A 23,661-nucleotide genomic window follows, 5' to 3' on the forward strand; every position below is an offset into this window, starting at 1 on the left:
GCTAATGGAGAGCCTGGCAGCCATGGAGCATCAGCAGGTCTGAGATCAAAAGATCATTGAGTCAGATGCACGTCAAAAGAAGATGCGCTTGTAACTCTCTTTCTCTCCCAGGTAACTCACCGTCAGGTAGAACAGATGCTATGGGAGTTGACAGACAGCAAGAACAAACTGGCCTACGAGAAGGGCAAGTTGCAGGTCTGTTACACACACACACACACACACACACACACACATTTCGTATGCATATGGATTTATTGCACACATTTTACAGTGTGACATACAATGATGCTCAATCATATGATGAACACGCACATCATACAGAAAAAGCACACCAGGCTTCTTATAGACAGTGTGTGTTTATGTGTGTGTGTTTACACAGGCACGAGTGCAGCAGATGGCAGCTGACCTAAAGACATTGAAAGCAGACTGTACTCAACACTGTCAGACTAACACTAAACTGCAGAACAGTTACACACAGGTAAACACACACGCTCCTCTGTCTAACAGACCACTGCTGTTTCACAAGCTGTGAGTCACTCAGGTGTGTGACACCGTGTTTACACCAGACGCAAGCCGTGCAACACGACAAAAGCAGATAGATCCCATTAATCAGTGACGACACTGGAAGAGGCGCAACGCGATACGACAAATCCCCGACTTGAACCTGTTCTATTTCTGATGTAGTCCAAGCACTCATGCTACTTCTGACAAGAAGAACAAATAGATTTGCAGATGAAAACTCTGACTGCTTGTTTATTAAAGGGCTCAAATCATGAGGAATGCAATTTACATATATCTTTTGAGATCAAATAGTTTGCTGTACTTCCTCCCCATCCAAAAATAAGTTTTTTTATAAATACAAACTAAGCAGCAAAGATGCCTAAATTCCTGTATATTAAATGAATGATCACTTAAAGTTAACGTTTAAAAACACTAAAACTTTCATACTGTGTATTATAATGTTATGGTGCTGAAATTTGTAGTAAACTTGTAGCATTTAAAACAACTTTTAATTTTTATTTGAAAGAAAATCGGAATCAGTGCATCTCTAAGAACTGTAATTGACAGCATATAAAAACAAAAATCTAGCAAATTTAGTTTAATAAAAAACAAGTAAAATACAGTAATAAAATGCAGATACAAATTTCAAACAACAGCAGAAATAAATGCAATAGAATAAAGAGAGATATGAAATAAACACAAATTATTTACTTGTTTACAATAATAGGGCCCTATGAATTACGTGTTTTTTTTTAGATAAATTCTGTTGAGTGTTTTAGTTTTTGTTAAACAAATTAAGGCATAAAGCATTAATTTATTCTTAATCAACGGATATTAAAAATAAACTGTTAAAATTAAAACATGGAGGAAAAATTGTGTGATTTATTCCTTTAAAAATAAAGATTGAATAATTATTGTATTGTTGTTATTAGTAGTAGTATTATTACATTAAGACATACATTATACTGCACAATAGTACATAGTACTATACAATATAGAATGAAAATGAATATTCATTAATATTCAACAGTGTTAATAAATGATTAGTGTAATAGCAGAAATGAGCGTCACTATACTGATTAACAGGTAACCCATATGGAACCGTTATAATGTGCATCCCTAGATTCCCGACATCAGAAAACAAAACAGTATCATATGACTGCCCACATTTAACAACATCCATTTCTGTGTTCATAATCTCGCCTTGCCGAATCACAATAAAGTAATACAAGCAGCAGGACAGAGGCTCTGATTTCAGTGCTGATTGTTTTATGCATCTGACTGTCGCAATGAAATGTGGCGTTGTAGAGGCTGTTATTGAATGATGGAGCACTTAAAAACTGCAAAATATGCGATATGAAACAAAATGATGGCTAAACGTTATAAGTGGACCACTGAATTTTTAACACTCGTTCTCAGATGCAGAGAGAAAATCAGACTCTGAAAGAGCAACTCGGTGCACTGCAGCAACAGCACAGAGGCACCGTGAGTGTTTCAAAACAAAGCGAAATGAAAGCAATGAATTTTTTTAACAAAAGATCGCATTCTTATGACCAAGTCTGTGTGTGTGTGTGTGTTTTTTTGTGTGTGTGTGTAACAGAATGAAATGGCGCAGACTGTGGAGAATGTACTGTTGTCTCGCGCTCGTCTGCAGCAGAACACACAAACACTGCATGCAGAGCTGAGAGAAAGAGCACAGGAACTACACGCACTCAGGAGAGAGAGGTGTGTGTGTGAGAGAGAAAGAAACTAAGAGGACACATGTCTGATTTAAATATCAGAAGTCTTGCACTTTTGACTTGGATGCAGAATTACATAAAAGTTTTCAGGTCCCAGTTGCATTGTAGAAGTGCTGTATTCACAGTCAGCCATGATTGATTTATTCCATGAGTGAAAGTGTCCTATAATATGGGTGAAAAGTGAGTAGAGTTTTTTAACTGTGTGTGTGTGTGTGTGTAAAATGTTTTGGGATGAAATGAGGGAGAAATTGAGTGCATCTTTAAGGTCACCATTAAGTCCATTCTTGTTTTTTTTATGTGATATTGCAGTATTTATTGTAAATGATGTATCCGTTCACATTATTATTATTTTTTAATTCATGGTCCCTCATAATCTTCAATCAAAATAACTTCCCCTCCCTCTTGCAGCTCATCTCTTCTCTGATGACGTGAGGGCAGGGCAACCTGTCACTCACATCAGATCCAACAATAGCAAACCACAACCATCCAATCAATTCTCAGTGAACAAAATCAAGTCCCGCCCTACATTTGTTCTTTTTCGAGAAGCCGTTTCACTCAGATATACGTCACAACAGGGAATAAAACGTGATCACAACTTTCGTTTCATGCCGACTTTTAAATAATTTCAACTTGTCCTTATTAAGGGCCTATATGTAGAATTCGGAAACCCTTGTTATTACACTGTTGGCTATTAACCCTCTGGGGTACTTTGGGTCAAAAATGACCCGAAGCGTTTTATAATTTTTTTTTTAAATCGTAGCTTCATTTGGAATGGTCCGAAACTTGGTGACTTTATTGGTACTTGGTATATGAACACCCCCAAAAATTGGGGACAGGATGTGAAAAGTCTTGGGTCAAAAAAAACTATGTGTGCTTGTGTTTTTGTGTGTATAAGTGTGTGTGTGAGTTATTTTGTCTGTTTTGCACTCTTGATGTTTTAGAGATTCACCCCTGCACTGTTGAGTCCTTTTTTTCTGCATCCTGGCTAGTTTGTAGATTGTATGCACAAAAAAACTCTGTATTTTCATATTTTTGCCAATTTCCCATTCATTTCCTACGGGGGTCATTTTTGACCCGAAGGTCCTGAGTGTGAGTATTTTTTACGACCACTTAGACTTTTCAAATCCCATCCCCAATTTTTTGGGGTGTTAATATACCAAGTACCAATAAAGTCACCAAGTTTCGGACCATTCCGATGAAGCTACGATTTGTAAGATTTAAAAAAAAAAAACGCAAAGTCTCAAGATCCACTTTAGTGGTAAAAATGTTCTATTGTGTGATAAAAATGCTCAATGTGTCCACCGGATGGCACCGATCTCATTTAAAAAATTGCTTTCATGAGGCCTAGGCTTGACTCTAAAATGAAATACAGCTTTAATAAAAATAAAAAATTAATTATATATATAAATGGGTCATAATTATTGCATAAATATTAATTATATATCAGAAAATTATCTCAAAACACCAAAATATAAAATAAAAAATATTATTGAACAAAAATATATTTCATTGATTTTACTCAAATCTTTTTTATCTTAATCCCGCCCCTCCGGGTCATTTTTGACCCGAAGGTCCTGAGTGTGACCCATAAATGCAGCCAACAACTTACTGATCGCGCTCACGCTCGTTCACACGTAATGTACAAGAAACTGAACGTGATTCAAGGCCTGATTTATTCACAGCGAAGTTCTTTTTCATTCTTTGCTTAGAAGTAAAAAGAAGTTGGGAATACCATTGCAGCGAAATGCTGTTATCGAACATCCAGACGCCGTCCACTCTACTGAGAACTATGTTTAGATGAATATTTAAATATGTGCTGCACATTTTCCTCTCGATAACAAAATAAACACACAACAAAAATGACAGTGGTGAGAAAACAGCAGCTCAGAAAGCATCTGATCATCGCGATGTGGATCTGTTTGTCCAGCTCTGTGATTCATTAAAATTACACTGTTATGATTAAAACGTTTATTTGAGACTATAGACTATATAGATCTGGCTATGTTATAATAGTTACAGTCGCTTTTTTTCACATGACACATTATTACAGTACAGAATGGCTCTTTCTTCATTATCCTGTACATTGTTTAAGCATTCGTTTCATTTGTCTTTGAATTCAACAGGCTTTCATAGACAACCAAGGTAGTCGGGGATGATCTTATTTTTTTATGTTTTATTACAAACTGTTGCCAATAAAAAAAGCAATTAATACATAAAGTCTTACATATAGCCCCCCCCTAATTTGTTAAAACAAGAAAAAACATGTTTACTGTAAAGCACTTGGAAATCCATGGAGCAAGACATTTGATTGTACTGAGATGAACTATAAAATGCACTGCACTTTTTTGTGTGGAACAATTAGTAAAGTGCTTTATTCGTTTGTTCAAGTCTTGCTGCATAGACTTCCATTTATAGGTCAATGTTTGTCTGTGGTAATCATTATTATGTTGTGTGTGTTTGTCAGACTGCAGGCTGTAAAAGAGATTCAGAGGCTTGAAGCTGAAGTAGAAAATCACAACACAACCAATAACGAGAAGGTGAAACGCACACAAACACACTGATGACCAAATAAATAAGAGATGTGATCAAGGCGTTTACATATTTTTACACGCTCACGTTGAAGGTGGAATCTGTGCAAAAAGTACTTGATGAAGCACAGCTGGACAACAGGAAACTTGCCCAGAGTTTAGAGCAGGCCTTACGGGAAAAACAAAACGCACAGGAGAAACTGAACACCCTCAGCGAGAGGTGAGGGAACATGAGTATCAACAGTATAGTCTAAACTGCTGATAAAACATGATTCTGCATTGTTCATTTTTGCTACTTCATTGGGTTCATTAATGTCACTTGACATTACGATGTATGTTATACTGTACTTAGAGATGCACCGGTATTTTGGTCACACTTTAATTTAGGGTCCAATTCTCACTTAACTAACTATTAACTACGACTTTTGCCTCAATAAACTCCTAATTATTAATAGTTAGTAAGGTAGTTGTTAAGTTTAGGTATTGGTTAGGATGAAGGGATGTAGAATATGGGTATGCAGAATAAGGCATTAATATGTGCTTTATAAGTAGCTACTAATAAACAGACAATATCCTACTAATATGCATGCTAATAAACAATTAGTTAATATAGAGAGAATTTGACCCTAAACTAAAGTGTTACCAAAATGCTGACCGATACTGATACGTAAAAATAAAACACTAAAAACTAGAAGTTGTTTCAAATGCTACAAGTTAGCTACAAATTTAGGCATCGCAACATTATAATTATTATATACTTAATTATTTTAAGATATGAGATTACACTTAATTTAATATAAATGTAAACATAGGATAAATGAGAGTGCACAATTAAATATCCAATACTGACTGATATAGAGGCAATATCAACTAATTAAAATGTAAAAATCTTTAAAGAGTACCTATCATGGCATTTAAAATGTTCCAAATATTGTTTTAGAAGTCCCCAACAACAGTTTTGCATGCATGCAATGACAAAAAAGACTTTAGTTTTCTTATAATATGCATTTATTTTTACCTGTTTTGACAGCGATTCTCAAATGATTCCTTTATTGATTCACTTTTCAAAACCCCGCCTTTACGTGACGCTAATCTGTGGTGATTGGTCAGATGACCCAGTCAGTTGTGATTGGTATAGTCTGTGCCGTCTATGGTCTGTGCAGATATTTTCGGAAACGGAACGCCCATCAAAGTCTTATAGTGACAGTAATTTGTTAATATGTGTCAGGAGTTATGAATATGAAAACTGCGTCGGTACTGTTTGATTGTAATATGAGCCTCAGCTGCTCTCATTCATAAAAAAAACTCCTCTATTCTCCTCACGAAGACTCGCGACAAATCAACATCCCTCAGGGCTTTTAGTGCAAAAGTGTGCAGATGAGGAGACATATTGATAGATTCTCATATGTCTGTGTCAAATTTCTAAACAGAGGAGTATTTTTTTATTCAATACTTCCTCAAAATGCGCAGATATAGCCTAATCATGAGCGATTGAGTCTCTTATGTGTTGTTTTCAATTCATACTGGCAGCCGGAGGGCGCTCTGTGCACATGTAGTCCATGTACAGACAGACGAAGAAGATACCATGTGCCATAATAGAAGTCCATAATAAAAGCTTCCTGAGATCGCGAAACATACATTTGACGACTAATAAACACTCAATCGCGACGATGTATGGTTTGTCTTCAAGCCACTTAGTCTTCAAATGCTCATCCTTGGGCAGATGAAAGAAGTTTGCTTTTGAGTCGCACTTCAGAACACAGGGGTCTCGTGGCCATGATGTTTTCTAGTTTTCACTGGCGTCTTGGAGCGCAATAAGTGGGCGTATCGTATTCAAATAACTTGACAAGTTGACGTCATCTAGTCAGAGAAAAAGCTTCGGTCTTCTAACGATTCTTAAAAATGACTCAGTCGACTCTTACTTTTGAAAGAAAATAACTATATATGCGGTGCACTGTCATATTTCAAACTATGCAGGATGTTTTTGTTCACTTAGATCTATGTCACACACTACATGAAAGGTAAATTTCAAAATTCCATGATAGGTGCTCTTTAATATTGTTATGGTCGATAACTGATATATTACAGATATATTGTGCGTCCCAAAAATGATGCATGTATTATGTATTTACTAGGATCCAACCATTTACAAATAAAAGGACCCAGTTGTTTTCTTGGGTTCATTCATGTTATACATGATTGCATCAGCAGGGAGGCGGAGCTTAAAGAGGCAAGGACAGAGATTCGTCGATTGACGGACTGTGTAGATTCCCTCGGGAAACTGCTCGACAGAGAAAAAGACTCTAGGAGGAAGTCAGTACAGAGGGTAATATTAAATACATGTTTATTTGTTTTATGTCAATTAGTTGTCTTGCTGAAGATTTTAATGTACAGCACTTTTATCTACTTACTTTATACATAACTTTGACTTGCACTGTTTTCTATATAGCTGAAGAAGGCACTAAATGATGCATTAGCAAAGTCAGGTGACCTCTCACAAGCCAATCAGAAGTTACAAGAGAAGGTGTCTGAGCTGGAGAAGCTGGTGTCCAATCAGAAGTCTCTGAACCACTCTCTGAGAATCAAGGTGTGTCACTTCACCCATGGTTTACCTCATCTCTGTGCTGGATACAGGCTCATTCTGTTATACTAACACCCCAGAACACACACAAACACAGTTTATTGTATCGTCTTGCCTCTTCCAACAGGATTTGGAAGCAGAAATTGAAAGTCTTGAAGAAGCTAAGGATGAATATAAGAGGAGGAGTTATGAGCAGGTGTGCATCCAAACTTTACATACAAACATTTATGCACAAGTACTTCAACTTCCTCTTATGGATATTATCATACTCCACTAGTTGGTAGAGATGGGTATCGAGAACCGGTTCCATTTTAGAACCGGTGATATGATACAAAACACAGATTTAGATTCTGCTTATCATTTCTGTGTGTGCATTTAAATGTGATTTTAAACCATTCAAATGTAAGATGACTTGCACACTGTTTTCTTCTTACATCCAAAACGTGCGCACAGAAAGCCGCCTCTCATACTTAATAGTGCGTTACTTCTCTTCTGCGTCTTTTTGCACTTGAACGGACAAATACACACAAAAATGTTGATTGTGAAAGTTAACTGTTGACAAAGAAAACACGTGTAACAGTATATTGGATCCGTGCAACTCTTAAAGTGACAGAAGCCTAGTAAACCTGCTGTCATCTCTATAATAACGTTGATCAAACAACAAAAGACAAAGAGAAACCCGATAGCCAACCCTACTAGTTGTTTTTACTAGTGGATTTTTGAATGACTACTCTGTTTTAAATCCATAAAGAGGTATGTATCATATTTGATGTCTTTCTAAGGCATCTACATTTACATAATCAGTTCTTTTCTCAAAAACGTTCCTATAGGATCTACTGCAGGATCTACTTCCCCCTTGTGGATTATCCACGCAATCAATAAGTAAAAGAACTTTCAAGCGAGGATGTTACGACAACGATGTGCTAAAAACAGAAACGTTTTTTCCTAAGCTTTTTTCACGTACAGATGACAACGCTGTCAAACGATCCCCGTTCAAACGGATCTGAGAAAACGACAAAAAACTCTGTATTGTTTATTCCAGGCCAGTAGTTGGCGATGTCACTTTGCAAAGTAACACTACTCTCCTACAGACTCAACACATAATACACATGATGTCACCGTTTTCACAAAATCACATGTTTGTAATTTATATGGAGATATATAAAGAAGAGTTTTAAAAAATTGCCATATGAAATCTTGTTTTCAAAAGTGTGCATTTTCGGGCCCCCAAAACCCCATTGTCGTGTAAATGAACGTCCAAAAAACGGTGTCATTAAATGGCCCCTCGTTTCTAAAATGTTAGCCTTCATGTTTTTTTGATTGATTGAAGTTTATTTCGAGCAAAAAAAAAAAAAAAAAAAAAATATATATATATATATATATATATATACAATATACATAGAAAAATATAATAGCTTATATCCCATATATACATATACACACACATACTTGCTCGAAAGGGAGTGGAAAGAAGTAGAACTTATTTACTTCCACCCCCAATTCATTTATATTACACCATATAGCTTCTGTCATTGTCTGTTAAATTACTAATAATTTATGTGATATTATAATATTTTAGAAACAAAATACCCAATTACATTATGACCATCTCAATAAACACAATAATGCAATGTAATACTCCTCATTAACATAAATATACAAATATATCCCGGTATTTATAATAATCATGTAATACTATATAAAATATACCCACATCGTATTACATTATTAAATCACAGTTTTATAATAATAATAATTATTATTATTATAAATGTAAATGTATGTATAAATGTATGTCACAACACACTTTATTTGCTCGATAAAGTAATGGCAAGAATAACTTTTTTAGTCACTTAATATTTCATACATTATAAAAATTGATGAAAAATTGCTATTTGAGGTGTATTTATTATAGTCATATTTGTATAATCAATTTCACTATATGTATTATGCTGAGCACAATTTTTTAATTTTGATATATGTAGAGTGGTTTTGAATCTAATGTATACTGTTATTCATAGTTCCTATGGAAAAAAAAAAGTATGTGCATAATAATAAGATCATTGAACTTGAAGTGCCACCACAATTGTCTTGATCGATATTTATCTTTTAAGGCAGAGAATTTAGTACACCAGCACTACTTTAATAATTTATAAAGCTTAAAAAGTTAGCATAAAAGTTGCATTTCTAAGTTCATCCTCTTTAAAGCATGGTTGCTTAAAAAATGTTGCTACGAAAAAATATAACCTCACTTACTTACATGCTGGACAACTAGTGAACGTCCTGAGTCTGACTCCCAGTTTGTTATGTGTGTGTTTCAGTCTCAGTCTCTGCTGCAGATGCGTTCTGAGATGGCTTCTCTCCAGTCTGAGCTGCAGTGTCTGTCCTCCACTCAGCACGGAGAGCTACAGGCCGAAAGAGATCTCAATAACAGCCTTCAGGAGAAATGTCAGGTCAGCACTCGCTTTTTCACCTTAAGGCCCCAATATACACATGGCAAAGTTATTTTTCGTTCTTCGCTTTGGGGTAAAAAGAAGTTCGAAATACATGAGCAGCTGTATTCTGTTAGCGAACATCCAGATGGCGTTCAGGCTGCTTAGAGCGATGTTTAGATGAATATGCAAATATGTGCTGCAAGCTCTGCAATTCAACACAAGTAAACTCACGTTCCATTTATTTATATAGCACTTTATAGGCCTACAATGATTGCTTTAAACCATGCTGCTTTACAGTATTAAACATGAAAAAACATGTCAGTTATGGTACAGAAGAAGATGAGTGTAAACGATCTTTGCCGGTGTTGTTAAAAGAATTTAAGGATACACGGAGTACTGACCAACACGATCATCATTTCTGAGAGAAATAGTAAAGGTGCGAACGAACAAGTTCTCCGTTTAGGATTAGAACGAATTCAACCCCAGCGGTCTTTGATGACGTGGATGATTACGTTACTGTTGACCATCTGTCCATCATCGTATAAAGCTCGCCCTGACAATTTGATTGGTCCGAACAGCTCCTGTTCGGGCATAGTTGCTTCACAACGGCTCAAGTCCAGACCGAACTTCCTGGCCTCAAATGTTGTGGGCGGGGCTAAATTCGGCTGGCATCCAGGCTATCGGTATGGCTCACTTTTTGGTGCTTTTCCACTGCATGGTACAATTTGGTACGGCTCCCGTTGCCACTGCATTGTACAGTTTGGTACGGTTCTAAAGAGTGACATCTAAACACTGCAGATCACTGATTGTTCAAAGAGAATCGTCACTACCATTATATGCTTTTGTGACAGTGATATAGCGATTGAGACCGTAAACTCATTACTAAATACAAGATTAGCTATCGAGCATCGAGTGAAGTTTATCAAAATTTGTATTTAGTACCCATATATCTGTTATCAGCTTTCAAATATAAAGAATTATCGGTTATCGTATCGGCCAAAATTGTCATATTGGTGCGTCCCTACTTTCAATACAAAAATTTAAATATGACAAATATGCAATATGAAAATAAAAGCATTTTCTTTTAAAAAAAGTCTTTATAAAATACAAGATTTGGTCTTCAAAAAGCCTTTTTCCAAAAGGTACATCTTAAAAAAGGGTGGTTGAGAATTGGTAAATTTCGTCAGGGCGTGAAGAAATATAGAGCTGAGTATCTTCAGCATAACAATGAAAACTAATGCCATGCTTCCTAATGATATCTCCCAGTGGTAGCATGTGGTCCATGTGATATTACATCTTGACGTGTTCACTTGGAGGATCAGGAGCCATAAATACCCATCTTCCTTTTCTGCCCATGTCTATCCTTTCTTCTTTCTTTTATTTTCTGTTTGCCTTGGGATTCTCTCTCCATGTCTCCCATTTTTTGCAGTATCACCAAGCTACTGTTCCCTTCTTCCTGTCTGTTACGCCCTTCAAGGCATCAATACTGCAAGACCAACAAAGTGCTGGAGAAATGGCAGTATGTAAATAAGTGATCAGGGGTTTTGTGCTTGTGTTTGTCTACAGCACCTGGAAGAGAGATTGAAATGGCTCCAGGACGAGAGAGATGAGGCAGAAGTGAGACTCCAGGAAGTTTGTCTTGAGTCACAGCAGGTAAACCAACCTCATTTCCATCCATTTATACATTAGCAATAGTACTAGGGACATACACTCACCTAAAGGATTATTAGGAACACCATACTAATACTGTGTTTGACCCCCTTTCGCCTTCAGAACTGCCTTAATTCTACGTGGCATTGATTCAACAAGGTGCTGAAAGCATTCTTTAGAAATGTTGGCCCATATTGATAGGATAGCATCTTGCAGTTGATGGAGATTTGTGGGATGCACATCCAGGGCACAAAGCTCCCGTTCCACCACATCCCAAAGATGCTCTATTGGGTTGAGATCTGGTGACTGTGGGGGCCATTTTAGTTCAGTGAACTCATTGTCATGTTCAAGAAACCAATCTGAAATGATTCGAGTTTTGTGACATGGTGCATTATCCTGCTGGAAGTAGCCATCAGAGGATGGGTACATGGTGGTCATAAAGGGATGGGCATGGTCAGAAACAATGTTCAGGTAGGCCGTGGCATTTAAACGATGCCCAATTGGCACTAAGGGGCCTAAAGTGTGCCAAGAAAACATCCCCCACACCATTACACCACCACCAGCAGCCTGCACAGTGGTAACAAGGCATGATGGATCCATGTTCTCATTCTGTTTACGCCAAATTCTGACTCTACCATCTGAATGTCTCAACAGAAATCGAGACTCATCAGACCAGGCAACATTTTTCCAGTCTTCAACTGTCCAATTTTGGTGAGCTTGTGCAAATTGTAGCCTCTTTTTCCTATTTGTAGTGGAGATGAGTGGTACCCGCTGGGGTCTTCTGCTGTTGTAGCCCATCCGCCTCAAGGTTGTGCGTGTTGTGGCTTCACAAATGCTTTGCTGCATACCTCGGTTGTAACGAGTGGTTATTTCAGTCAAAGTTGCTCTTCTATCAGCTTGAATCAGTCGGCCCATTCTCCTCTGACCTCTAGCATCAACAAGGCATTTTGCCCACAGGACTGCCGCATACTGGATGTTTTTCCCTTTTCACACCATTCTTTGTAAACCCTAGAAATGGTTGTGCGTGAAAATCCCAGTAACTGAGCAGATTGTGAAATACTCAGACCGGCCCGTCTGGCACCAACAACCATGCCACGCTCAAAGTTGCTTAAATCACCTTTCTTTCCCATTCTGACATTCAGTTTGGAGTTCAGGAGATTGTCTTGACCAGGACCACACCCCTAAATGCATTGAAGCAACTGCCATGTGATTGGTTGTTTAGATAATTGCATTAATGAGAAAATGAACAGGTGTTCCTAATAATCCTTTAGGTGAGTGTATAATGACAGGTGTTTTATTTTTGAGTAAACTATCCCTTTAAACTGAATCTGAATGCTGTGATATTTCCAGTAATGATCATCTCCTCCTGACATTGATGCTCAAAACCATGTCAGAATTTAGATTGCCGCCTCCTTTTCTGATCACAGCCAGTGTTGAAATCATGCAAGCTCTCCGGAGGATGGAAATTTCTTCTGCCTTTGATTTGATTCCTTTGTTTCTATCCCGCTTCTCTGTTCCTCAGATCACAGAGAACATGGATGAGGACCACAGAGGGCTCCGCTCTGAATCAGAGAGCTTTAATGGCGAGGCTGAGCCACAGGAAGTCGGAGAAAGCTTATGGAGGACGGGGAAAGACGGCACATTGTCCACTCCTGCTCAGGTAGCAAATGAGTCGCATGTAATATAAATGAAATTATTGTACATTATATTTGTACAAAATCCATTAGTAAGGGCCCTAGGGATCAATGTGTGATCAACTGTCCAGTTGCATCTAAATTCAAATACTTTTTAAAATTTATTTTCTTAAAATTGCATTTAAAATGATTTCTTAGATTATATATACACTACTGTTCAAAAGTTTGGGGTCAGTACAATTTTTTGAAAGAATTGAAAACTTTTATGTCAGGTTTGTGTGTTTTATGTCTGACCTGAAGGTTGTACTTTGTTGTTAGACCCACGTTTGCTTTTATGACCCTAAACTGGAGCCCTGGGCATCAGCATTACAGCGCTGGGAGATCAAGAAAGAGCTGGGACTCATCGCCGGCAGTTACAAACCCACAAGACGCGTGCGCACACTGACCACCTGATAACAGCCTCCAGGGGTCATGGAGAAGTGCATCAACAACTCATAGATCATGGAGAAAGGCTTCAGTATGTAATGAAATATCTACAGTAGGCGTGTTTGTATGGTGGTAAATATCAAGCATATTTAACAAATGAATTGAAACGTATCAATGCTTTTGTCATTACTTGAAAATAAAAAGGGCACTAGCAAAAATACATAATGTGTGGGTGTAGAAAGACAAAGAGTTGTGACAACAATGAGAAGATGGTCCTGCTGCTCATGAAATGAAAAACAGAGCGGTACTTTATGACCAAATGGCCTAATTACTCACAAATGAGTCATGATAGCCATGTTATTTCCCTGCAGCCTGCCGCAACAATGCAGGGTCAAACTCCTACACCTGCAAAAACAACTATAACTGAAGTCTTGCTGTTAGTTTTTGTATTTGTATATTTAGGTATTATATTTATATAATAGCTTTTATTGCAATATCACTTTTTGTAATGTCAATAAAGCCACTTGAATCTGCAAAGACCATATTGTAATATAATTATTATTATTTATAAGTGCAAAATAGCATGCATACTTTGGCTAAAAATGTGGACGGCTCCTCTGGTTCTTATTTGCTGTTTATAGTTACAGTATGTGAGCTTGTTTCCACCATGAAATTTAAAAAAAATATATAGATCATTTTAATTTTTGATCATTTTCAAAATAATTTTGACTCATCAAAATAAATTTAAAAATCCAATATGTCACACAATATAAAGGTACACCAGCAAGAGGGAGATGAATGAAATAAATTGCTCTACAAATATATCAGAAGCTGTCATTTAGTCTTTACTTACTAACTTTGACTGACCACGAACAGGTAATAACTTACTTTTTTTGTTCATTTGTTAATGTCTCGCGGTCTTGCTGGTTTTTCTTTCTTGTTTTTTTGAGCAATTAAATGTTGGGCTAAAAGTGTGTAGTAATGCGAGCGTTACTGAACATGTACAGAGTAAAATATTACTGAAAATTGATTAGTAATGCCTACTACTGCGCTACAGCAAAAATATGTTGTAATATATAAAATTGTATGTAACATGTTACTGTAATGCATTACTTTTGTAACGCGTTACTCCCAACACTAGTTACAACACAATATCGAGTTTATTTCACTCAGTACTGACTTTATAACACAATATTGAGTTTTTTTCACTCAGTAATGACTTTATAACACACAATATCGAGTTTATTTGACTCAGTACTGACTTTATAACACAATATCGAGTTTATTTCACTCAGTACTGACTTTATAACACACAATATCGAGTTTATTTCACTCAGTACTGACTTTATAACACAATATCGAGTTTATTTAACTCAGTACTGACTTTATAACACAATATCGAGTTTATTTCACTCAGTACTGACTTTATAACACAATATCGAATTTATTTCACTCAGTACTGACTTTATAACACACAATATTGAGTTTATTTCACTCAGTACTGACTTTATAACACACAATATCGAGTTTATTTCACTCAGTACTGACTTTATAACACACAATATCGAGTTTATTTCACTCAGTACTGACTTTATAACACACAATATCGAGTTTATTTCACTCAGTACTGACTTTATAACACACAATATCGAGTTTATTTCACTCAGTACTGACTATATAACACAATTTCGAGTTTATTTCACTCAGTACTGACTTTATAGCACAATATTGAGTTTATTTCACTCAGTACTGACTTTATAACACACAATATTGAGTTTATTTCACTCAGTACTGACTTTATAACACACAATATCGAGTTTATTTCACTCAGTACTGACTTTATAACACAATTTCGAGTTTATTTCACTCAGTACTGACTTTATAGCACAATATTGAGTTTATTTCACTCAGTACTGACTTTATAACACACAATATCGAGTTTATTTCACTCAGTACTGACTTTATAACACACAATATCGAGTTTATTTCACTGAGTACTGACTTTATAACACAATATCGAGTTTATTTCACTCAGTACTGACTTTATAACACACAATATCGAGTTTATTTCACTCAGTACTGACTTCATAACACACAATATCGAGTTTATTTCACTCAGTACTGACTTTATAACACAATATCGAGTGTATTTCACTCAGTACTGACTTTATAACACACAATTTCGAGTTTATTTCACTCAGTACTGACTTTATAACACAATATCGACTTTATTCTACTCAGTACTGACTTTATAACACACAATTTTGAGTTTATTTCACTCAGTACTGACTTCATAACACAATATCGAGTTTATTTCACTGAGTACTGACTTTATAACACACAATATCGACTTTATTTCACTCAGTACTGACTTTATAACACACAATTTTGAGTTTATTTTACTCAGTACTGACTTCATAACACACAATATCGAGTTTATTTCACTCAGTACTGACTTTATAACACAATATCGACCGTATTTCACTCAGTACTGACTTTATAACACACAATTTTGAGTTTATTTCACTCAGTACTGACTTCATAACACACAATATCGAGTTTATTTCACTGGGTACTGAATTTATAACACACAATATCGAGTTTATTTCACTCAGTACTGACTTTATAACACAATATCGAGTTTATTTCACTCAGTACTGACTTTATAACACAATATCGAATTTATTTCACTCAGTACTGACTTTATAACACACAATATTGAGTTTATTTCACTCAGTACTGACTTTATAACACACAATATCGAGTTTATTTCACTCAGTACTGACTTTATAACACAATATCGAGTTTATTTCACTCAGTACTGACTTTATAACACAATATCGAGTTTATTTCACTCAGTACTGACTTTATAACACACAATATCGAGTTTATTTCACTCAGTACTGACTTTATAACACACAATATTGAGTTTATTTCACTCAATACTGACTTTATAACACACAATATCGAGTTTATTTCACTCAGTACTGACTTTATAACACAATATCGAGTTTATTTCACTCAGTACTGACTTTATAACACACAATATCGAGTTTATTTCACTCAGTACTGACTTTATAACACACAATATCGAGTTTATTTCACTCAGTACTGACTTTATAACACACAATATCGAGTTTATTTCACTCAGTACTGACTTTATAACACACAATATCGAGTTTATTTCACTCAGTACTGACTATATAACACAATTTCGAGTTTATTTCACTCAGTACTGACTTTATAGCACAATATTGAGTTTATTTCACTCAGTACTGACTTTATAACACACAATATTGAGTTTATTTCACTCAGTACTGACTTTATAACACACAATATCGAGTTTATTTCACTCAGTACTGACTTTATAACACAATTTCGAGTTTATTTCACTCAGTACTGACTTTATAGCACAATATTGAGTTTATTTCACTCAGTACTGACTTTATAACACACAATATCGAGTTTATTTCACTCAGTACTGACTTTATAACACACAATATCGAGTTTATTTCACTGAGTACTGACTTTATAACACAATATCGAGTTTATTTCACTCAGTACTGACTTTATAACACACAATATCGAGTTTATTTCACTCAGTACTGACTTCATAACACACAATATCGAGTTTATTTCACTCAGTACTGACTTTATAACACAATATCGAGTGTATTTCACTCAGTACTGACTTTATAACACACAATTTCGAGTTTATTTCACTCAGTACTGACTTTATAACACAATATCGACTTTATTCTACTCAGTACTGACTTTATAACACACAATTTTGAGTTTATTTCACTCAGTACTGACTTCATAACACAATATCGAGTTTATTTCACTGAGTACTGACTTTATAACACACAATATCGACTTTATTTCACTCAGTACTGACTTTATAACACACAATTTTGAGTTTATTTTACTCAGTACTGACTTCATAACACACAATATCGAGTTTATTTCACTCAGTACTGACTTTATAACACAATATCGACCGTATTTCACTCAGTACTGACTTTATAACACACAATTTTGAGTTTATTTCACTCAGTACTGACTTCATAACACACAATATCGAGTTTATTTCACTGGGTACTGAATTTATAACACACAATATCGAGTTTATTTCACTCAGTACTGACTTTATAACACAATATCGAGTTTATTTCACTCAGTACTGACTTTATAACACAATATCGAATTTATTTCACTCAGTACTGACTTTATAACACACAATATTGAGTTTATTTCACTCAGTACTGACTTTATAACACACAATATCGAGTTTATTTCACTCAGTACTGACTTAATAACACAATATCGAGTTTATTTCACTCAGTACTGACTTTATAACACAATATCGAGTTTATTTCACTCAGTACTGACTTTATAACACACAATATCGAGTTTATTTCACTCAGTACTGACTTTATAACACACAATATTGAGTTTATTTCACTCAATACTGACTTTATAACACACAATATCGAGTTTATTTCACTCAGTACTGACTTTATAACACAATATCGAGTTTATTTCACTCAGTACTGACTATAACACAATTTCGAGTTTATTTCACTCAGTACTGACTTTATAGCACAATATCGAGTTTATTTCACTCAGTACTGACTTTATAACACACAATATCGAGTTTATTTCACTGAGTACTGACTTTATAACACACAATATCGAGTTTATTTCACTCAGTACTGACTTTATAACACACAATATCGAGTTTATTTCACTGAGTACTGACTTTATAACACACAATATCGAGTTTATTTCACTCAGTACTGACTTTATAACACAATATCGACCGTATTTCACTCAGTACTGACTTTATAACACACAATTTTGAGTTTATTTCACTCAGTACTGACTTCATAACACACAATATCGAGTTTATTTCACTCAGTACTGACTTCATAACACACAATATCGAGTTTATTTCACTCAGTACTGACTTTATAACACAATATCGAGTGTATTTCACTCAGTACTGACTTTATAACACACAATTTCGAGTTTATTTCACTCAGTACTGACTTTATAACACAATATCGACTTTATTCTACTCAGTACTGACTTTATAACACACAATTTTGAGTTTATTTCACTCAGTACTGACTTCATAACACAATATCGAGTTTATTTCACTGAGTACTGACTTTATAACACACAATATCGACTTTATTTCACTCAGTACTGACTTTATAACACACAATTTTGAGTTTATTTTACTCAGTACTGACTTCATAACACACAATATCGAGTTTATTTCACTCAGTACTGACTTTATAACACAATATCGACCGTATTTCACTCAGTACTGACTTTATAACACACAATTTTGAGTTTATTTCACTCAGTACTGACTTCATAACACACAATATCGAGTTTATTTCACTGGGTACTGAATTTATAACACACAATATCGAGTTTATTTCACTCAGTACTGACTTTATAACACAATATCGAGTTTATTTCACTCAGTACTGACTTTATAACACAATATCGAATTTATTTCACTCAGTACTGACTTTATAACACACAATATTGAGTTTATTTCACTCAGTACTGACTTTATAACACACAATATCGAGTTTATTTCACTCAGTACTGACTTTATAACACAATATCGAGTTTATTTCACTCAGTACTGACTTTATAACACAATATCGAGTTTATTTCACTCAGTACTGACTTTATAACACACAATATCGAGTTTATTTCACTCAGTACTGACTTTATAACACACAATATTGAGTTTATTTCACTCAATACTGACTTTATAACACACAATATCGAGTTTATTTCACTCAGTACTGACTTTATAACACAATATCGAGTTTATTTCACTCAGTACTGACTATAACACAATTTCGAGTTTATTTCACTCAGTACTGACTTTATAGCACAATATCGAGTTTATTTCACTCAGTACTGACTTTATAACACACAATATCGAGTTTATTTCACTGAGTACTGACTTTATAACACACAATATCGAGTTTATTTCACTCAGTACTGACTTTATAACACACAATATCGAGTTTATTTCACTGAGTACTGACTTTATAACACACAATATCGAGTTTATTTCACTCAGTACTGACTTTATAACACAATATCGACCGTATTTCACTCAGTACTGACTTTATAACACACAATTTTGAGTTTATTTCACTCAGTACTGACTTCATAACACACAATATCGAGTTTATTTCACTGGGTACTGAATTTATAACACACAATATCGAGTTTATTTCACTCAGTACTGACTTTATAACACACAATTTTGAGTTTATTTCACTCAGTACTGACTTTATAACACACAATATCGAGTTTATTTCACTCAGTACTGACTTTATAACACAATATCGACCGTATTTCACTCAGTACTGACTTTATAACACACAATTTTGAGTTTATTTCACTCAGTACTGACTTCATAACACACAATATCGAGTTTATTTCACTGGGTACTGAATTTATAACACACAATATCGAGTTTATTTCACTCAGTACTGACTTTATAACACAATATCGAGTTTATTTCATTCAGTATTGACTTTATAACACAATATCAAGTTTATCTCACTCAGTACTGACTTTATAACACACAATATCGAGTTTATTTCACTCAGTACTGACTTTATAACACAATTTCGAGTTTATTTCACTCAGTACTGACTTTATAACACAATATCGAGTTTATTTAATTCAGTACTGACTTTATAACACAATATCAAGTTTATCTCACTCAGTACTGACTTTATAACACACAATATCGAGTTTATTTCACTCAGTACTGACTTTATAACACAATATCGAGTTTATTTCACTCAGTACTGACTTTATAACACAATCTCGAGTTTTTTTCACTCAGTACTGACTTTATAACACACAATATCAAGTTTATTTCACTCAGTACTGACTTTATAACACAATATCGAGTTTATTTCACTCAGTACTGACTTCATAACACACAATATCGAGTTTATTTCACTGGGTACTGAATTTATAACACACAATATCGAGTTTATTTCACTCAGTACTGACTTTATAACACACAATATCGAGTTTATTTCACTCAGTACTGACTTTATAACACAATTTCGAGTTTATTTAATTCAGTACTGACTTTATAACACAATATCAAGTTTATCTCACTCAGTACTGACTTTATAACACACAATATCGAGTTTATTTCACTCAGTACTGACTTTATAACACAATATCGAGTTTATTTCACTCAGTACTGACTTTATAACACAATCTCGAGTTTTTTTCACTCAGTACTGACTTTATAACACACAATATCAAGTTTATTTCACTCAGTACTGACTTTATAACACAATATCGAGTTTATTTCACTCAGTACTGACTTCATAACACACAATATCGAGTTTATTTCACTGGGTACTGAATTTATAACACACAATATCGAGTTTATTTCACTCAGTACTGACTTTATAACACAATTTCGAGTTTTTTTCACTCAGTACTGACTTTATAACACACAATATCGAGTTTATTTCACTCAGTACTGACTTTATAACACAATATCGAGTTTATTTCACTCAGTACTGACTTTATAACACAATATCAAGTTTATTTCACTCAGTACTGACTTTATAACACAATATCAAGTTTATTTCACTCAGTACTGACTTTATAACACAATTTCGAGTTTTTTTCACTCAGTACTGACTTTATAACACAATATCGAGTTTATTTCACTCAGTACTGACTTTATAACACAATTTCGAGTTTATTTCACTCAGTACTGACTTTATAACACAATATCGAGTTTATTTCACTCAGTACTGACTTTATAACACAATTTCGAGTTTTTTTCACTCAGTACTGACTTTATAACACACAATATCGAGTTTATTTCACTCAGTACTGACTTTATAACACACAATATCGAGTTTATTTCACTGGGTACTGAATTTATAACACACAATATCGAGTTTATTTCACTCAGTACTGACTTTATAACACAATATCGAGTTTATTTCACTCAGTACTGACTTTATAACACACAATTTTGAGTTTATTTCACTCAGTACTGACTTTATAACACACAATATCGAGTTTATTTCACTCAGTACTGACTTTATAACACAATATCGACCGTATTTCACTCAGTACTGACTTCATAACACACAATATTGAGTTTATTTCACTGGGTACTGAATTTATAACACACAATATCGAGTTTATTTCACTCAGTACTGACTTTATAACACAATATCGAGTTTATTTAATTCAGTACTGACTTTATAACACAATATCAAGTTTATCTCACTCAGTACTGACTTTATAACACACAATACCGAGTTTATTTCACTCAGTACTGACTTTATAACACAATATCGAGTTTATTTAATTCAGTACTGACTTTATAACACAATATCAAGTTTATCTCACTCAGTACTGACTTTATAACACACAATACCGAGTTTATTTCACTCAGTACTGACTTTATAACACAATTTCGAGTTTATTTCACTCAGTACTGACTTTATAACACAATATCGAGTTTATTTCACTCAGTACTGACTTCATAACACACAATATCGAGTTTATTTCACTGGGTACTGAATTTATAACACACAATATCGAGTTTATTTCACTCAGTACTGACTTTATAACACAATATCGAGTTTATTTAATTCAGTACTGACTTTATAACACAATATCAAGTTTATCTCACTCAGTACTGACTTTATAACACACAATATCGAGTTTATTTCACTCAGTACTGACTTTATAACACAATATCGAGTTTATTTCACTCAGTACTGACTTTATAACACAATATCGAGTTTTTTTCACTCAGTACTGACTTTATAACACACAATATCGAGTTTATTTCACTCAGTACTGACTTTATAACACAATATCGAGTTTATTTCACTCAGTACTGACTTTATAACACAATTTCGAGTTTTTTTCACTCAGTACTGACTTTATAACACACAATATCGAGTTTATTTCACTCAGTACTGACTTTATAACACAATATCGAGTTTATTTCACTCAGTACTGACTTTATAACACAATATCGAGTTTATTTCACTCAGTACTAACTTTATAACACACAATTTCGAGTTTATTTCACTCGGTACTGATTTCACTCAGTACTGACTTTATAACACACAATTTCGAGTTTATTTCACTCAGTACTGACTTCATAACACACAATATCGAGTTTATTTCAATCAGTACTGACTTTATAACACAATATCGAGTTTATTTCACTCAGTACTGACTTTATAACACAATATCGTGTTTTTTTCACTCAGTACTGACTTTATAACACACAAAATCGAGTTTTTTTCACTCAGTACTGACTTTATAACACACAATATCGAGTTTATTTCACTCAGTACTGACTTTATAACACACAATATTGAGTTTATTGCACTCAGTACTGATTTCACTCAGTACCGACTTTATAACACACAATTTTGAGTTTATTTCACTCAGTACTGACTTCATAACACACAATATCGAGTTTATTTCACTGAGTACTGACTTTATAACACAATATCGAGTTTATTTCACTCAGTACTGACTTTATAACACAATATCGAGTTTATTTCACTCAGTACTGACTTTATAACACAATATCAAGTTTATTTCACTCAGTACTGACTTTATAACACAATATCGAGTTTATTTCATTCAGTACTGACTTTATAACACACAATATCGAGTTTATTTCACTCATTACTGACTTTATAACACAATATCGAGTTTATTTCACTCATTTTTGAGAAAAAAGTCAGAATTGTTTGATTAAAAATAGTTGAAATTCTTTTTTTATTAATTGACATTACAGAGACAGGTGTGATTTCTCAATAATTAATTTCCATTTTATATGTAAGTTAGTGGGGGCGTTTTAAGTTTATTAAAACAAGTTTACAGCCTTTTTTTGGGCCATTGAGCATTCAGGTCTGTCTATCGTCTCCGTGTTTCCCCCTGTCGGTAGTGAGGAGTCACTGTCACTACAGATGTTTTTTTTTTTCTTTCACCTCCTTCCCCTCCTTCCCGTCTCTCATGCCCCCGCAGAGAAGGGAGAGAGCGCGCGTGCTCGCGCCTCCTCCTCGGCCTCCTCCTCCTGCGCGTGAGGCTCCAGTTCTGCCA

General features: G+C 34.7%; 1 protein-coding gene across 1 annotated transcript in view; it reads left to right on the forward strand.

Annotated features, from left to right (window-relative positions):
- Positions 1 to 13,521, forward strand: part of ccdc150 (coiled-coil domain containing 150) — a gene marked incomplete at both ends in the record, with an annotated part of 25,689 nt that extends 12,168 nt beyond the window's left edge. Inside the window, 15 exons of the mRNA XM_079823280.1 lie at positions 11 to 37; positions 112 to 195; positions 380 to 478; positions 1,921 to 1,986; positions 2,102 to 2,226; positions 4,705 to 4,777; positions 4,864 to 4,988; positions 6,980 to 7,094; positions 7,218 to 7,355; positions 7,477 to 7,545; positions 9,671 to 9,802; positions 11,214 to 11,303; positions 11,351 to 11,437; positions 12,957 to 13,094; positions 13,387 to 13,521. Of these exons, the coding sequence (XP_079679406.1) occupies positions 11 to 37; positions 112 to 195; positions 380 to 478; positions 1,921 to 1,986; positions 2,102 to 2,226; positions 4,705 to 4,777; positions 4,864 to 4,988; positions 6,980 to 7,094; positions 7,218 to 7,355; positions 7,477 to 7,545; positions 9,671 to 9,802; positions 11,214 to 11,303; positions 11,351 to 11,437; positions 12,957 to 13,094; positions 13,387 to 13,521 (1,503 nt within the window). The remainder of the gene's footprint in view (positions 1 to 10; positions 38 to 111; positions 196 to 379; positions 479 to 1,920; positions 1,987 to 2,101; positions 2,227 to 4,704; positions 4,778 to 4,863; positions 4,989 to 6,979; positions 7,095 to 7,217; positions 7,356 to 7,476; positions 7,546 to 9,670; positions 9,803 to 11,213; positions 11,304 to 11,350; positions 11,438 to 12,956; positions 13,095 to 13,386) is intronic.
- Positions 13,522 to 23,661: the final 10,140 nt, after the last annotated feature.

This window comes from Gobio gobio (assembly GCF_949357685.1).
Source record: "Gobio gobio genome assembly, chromosome: 8".
Lineage (NCBI taxonomy): Eukaryota > Metazoa > Chordata > Actinopteri > Cypriniformes > Gobionidae > Gobio > Gobio gobio.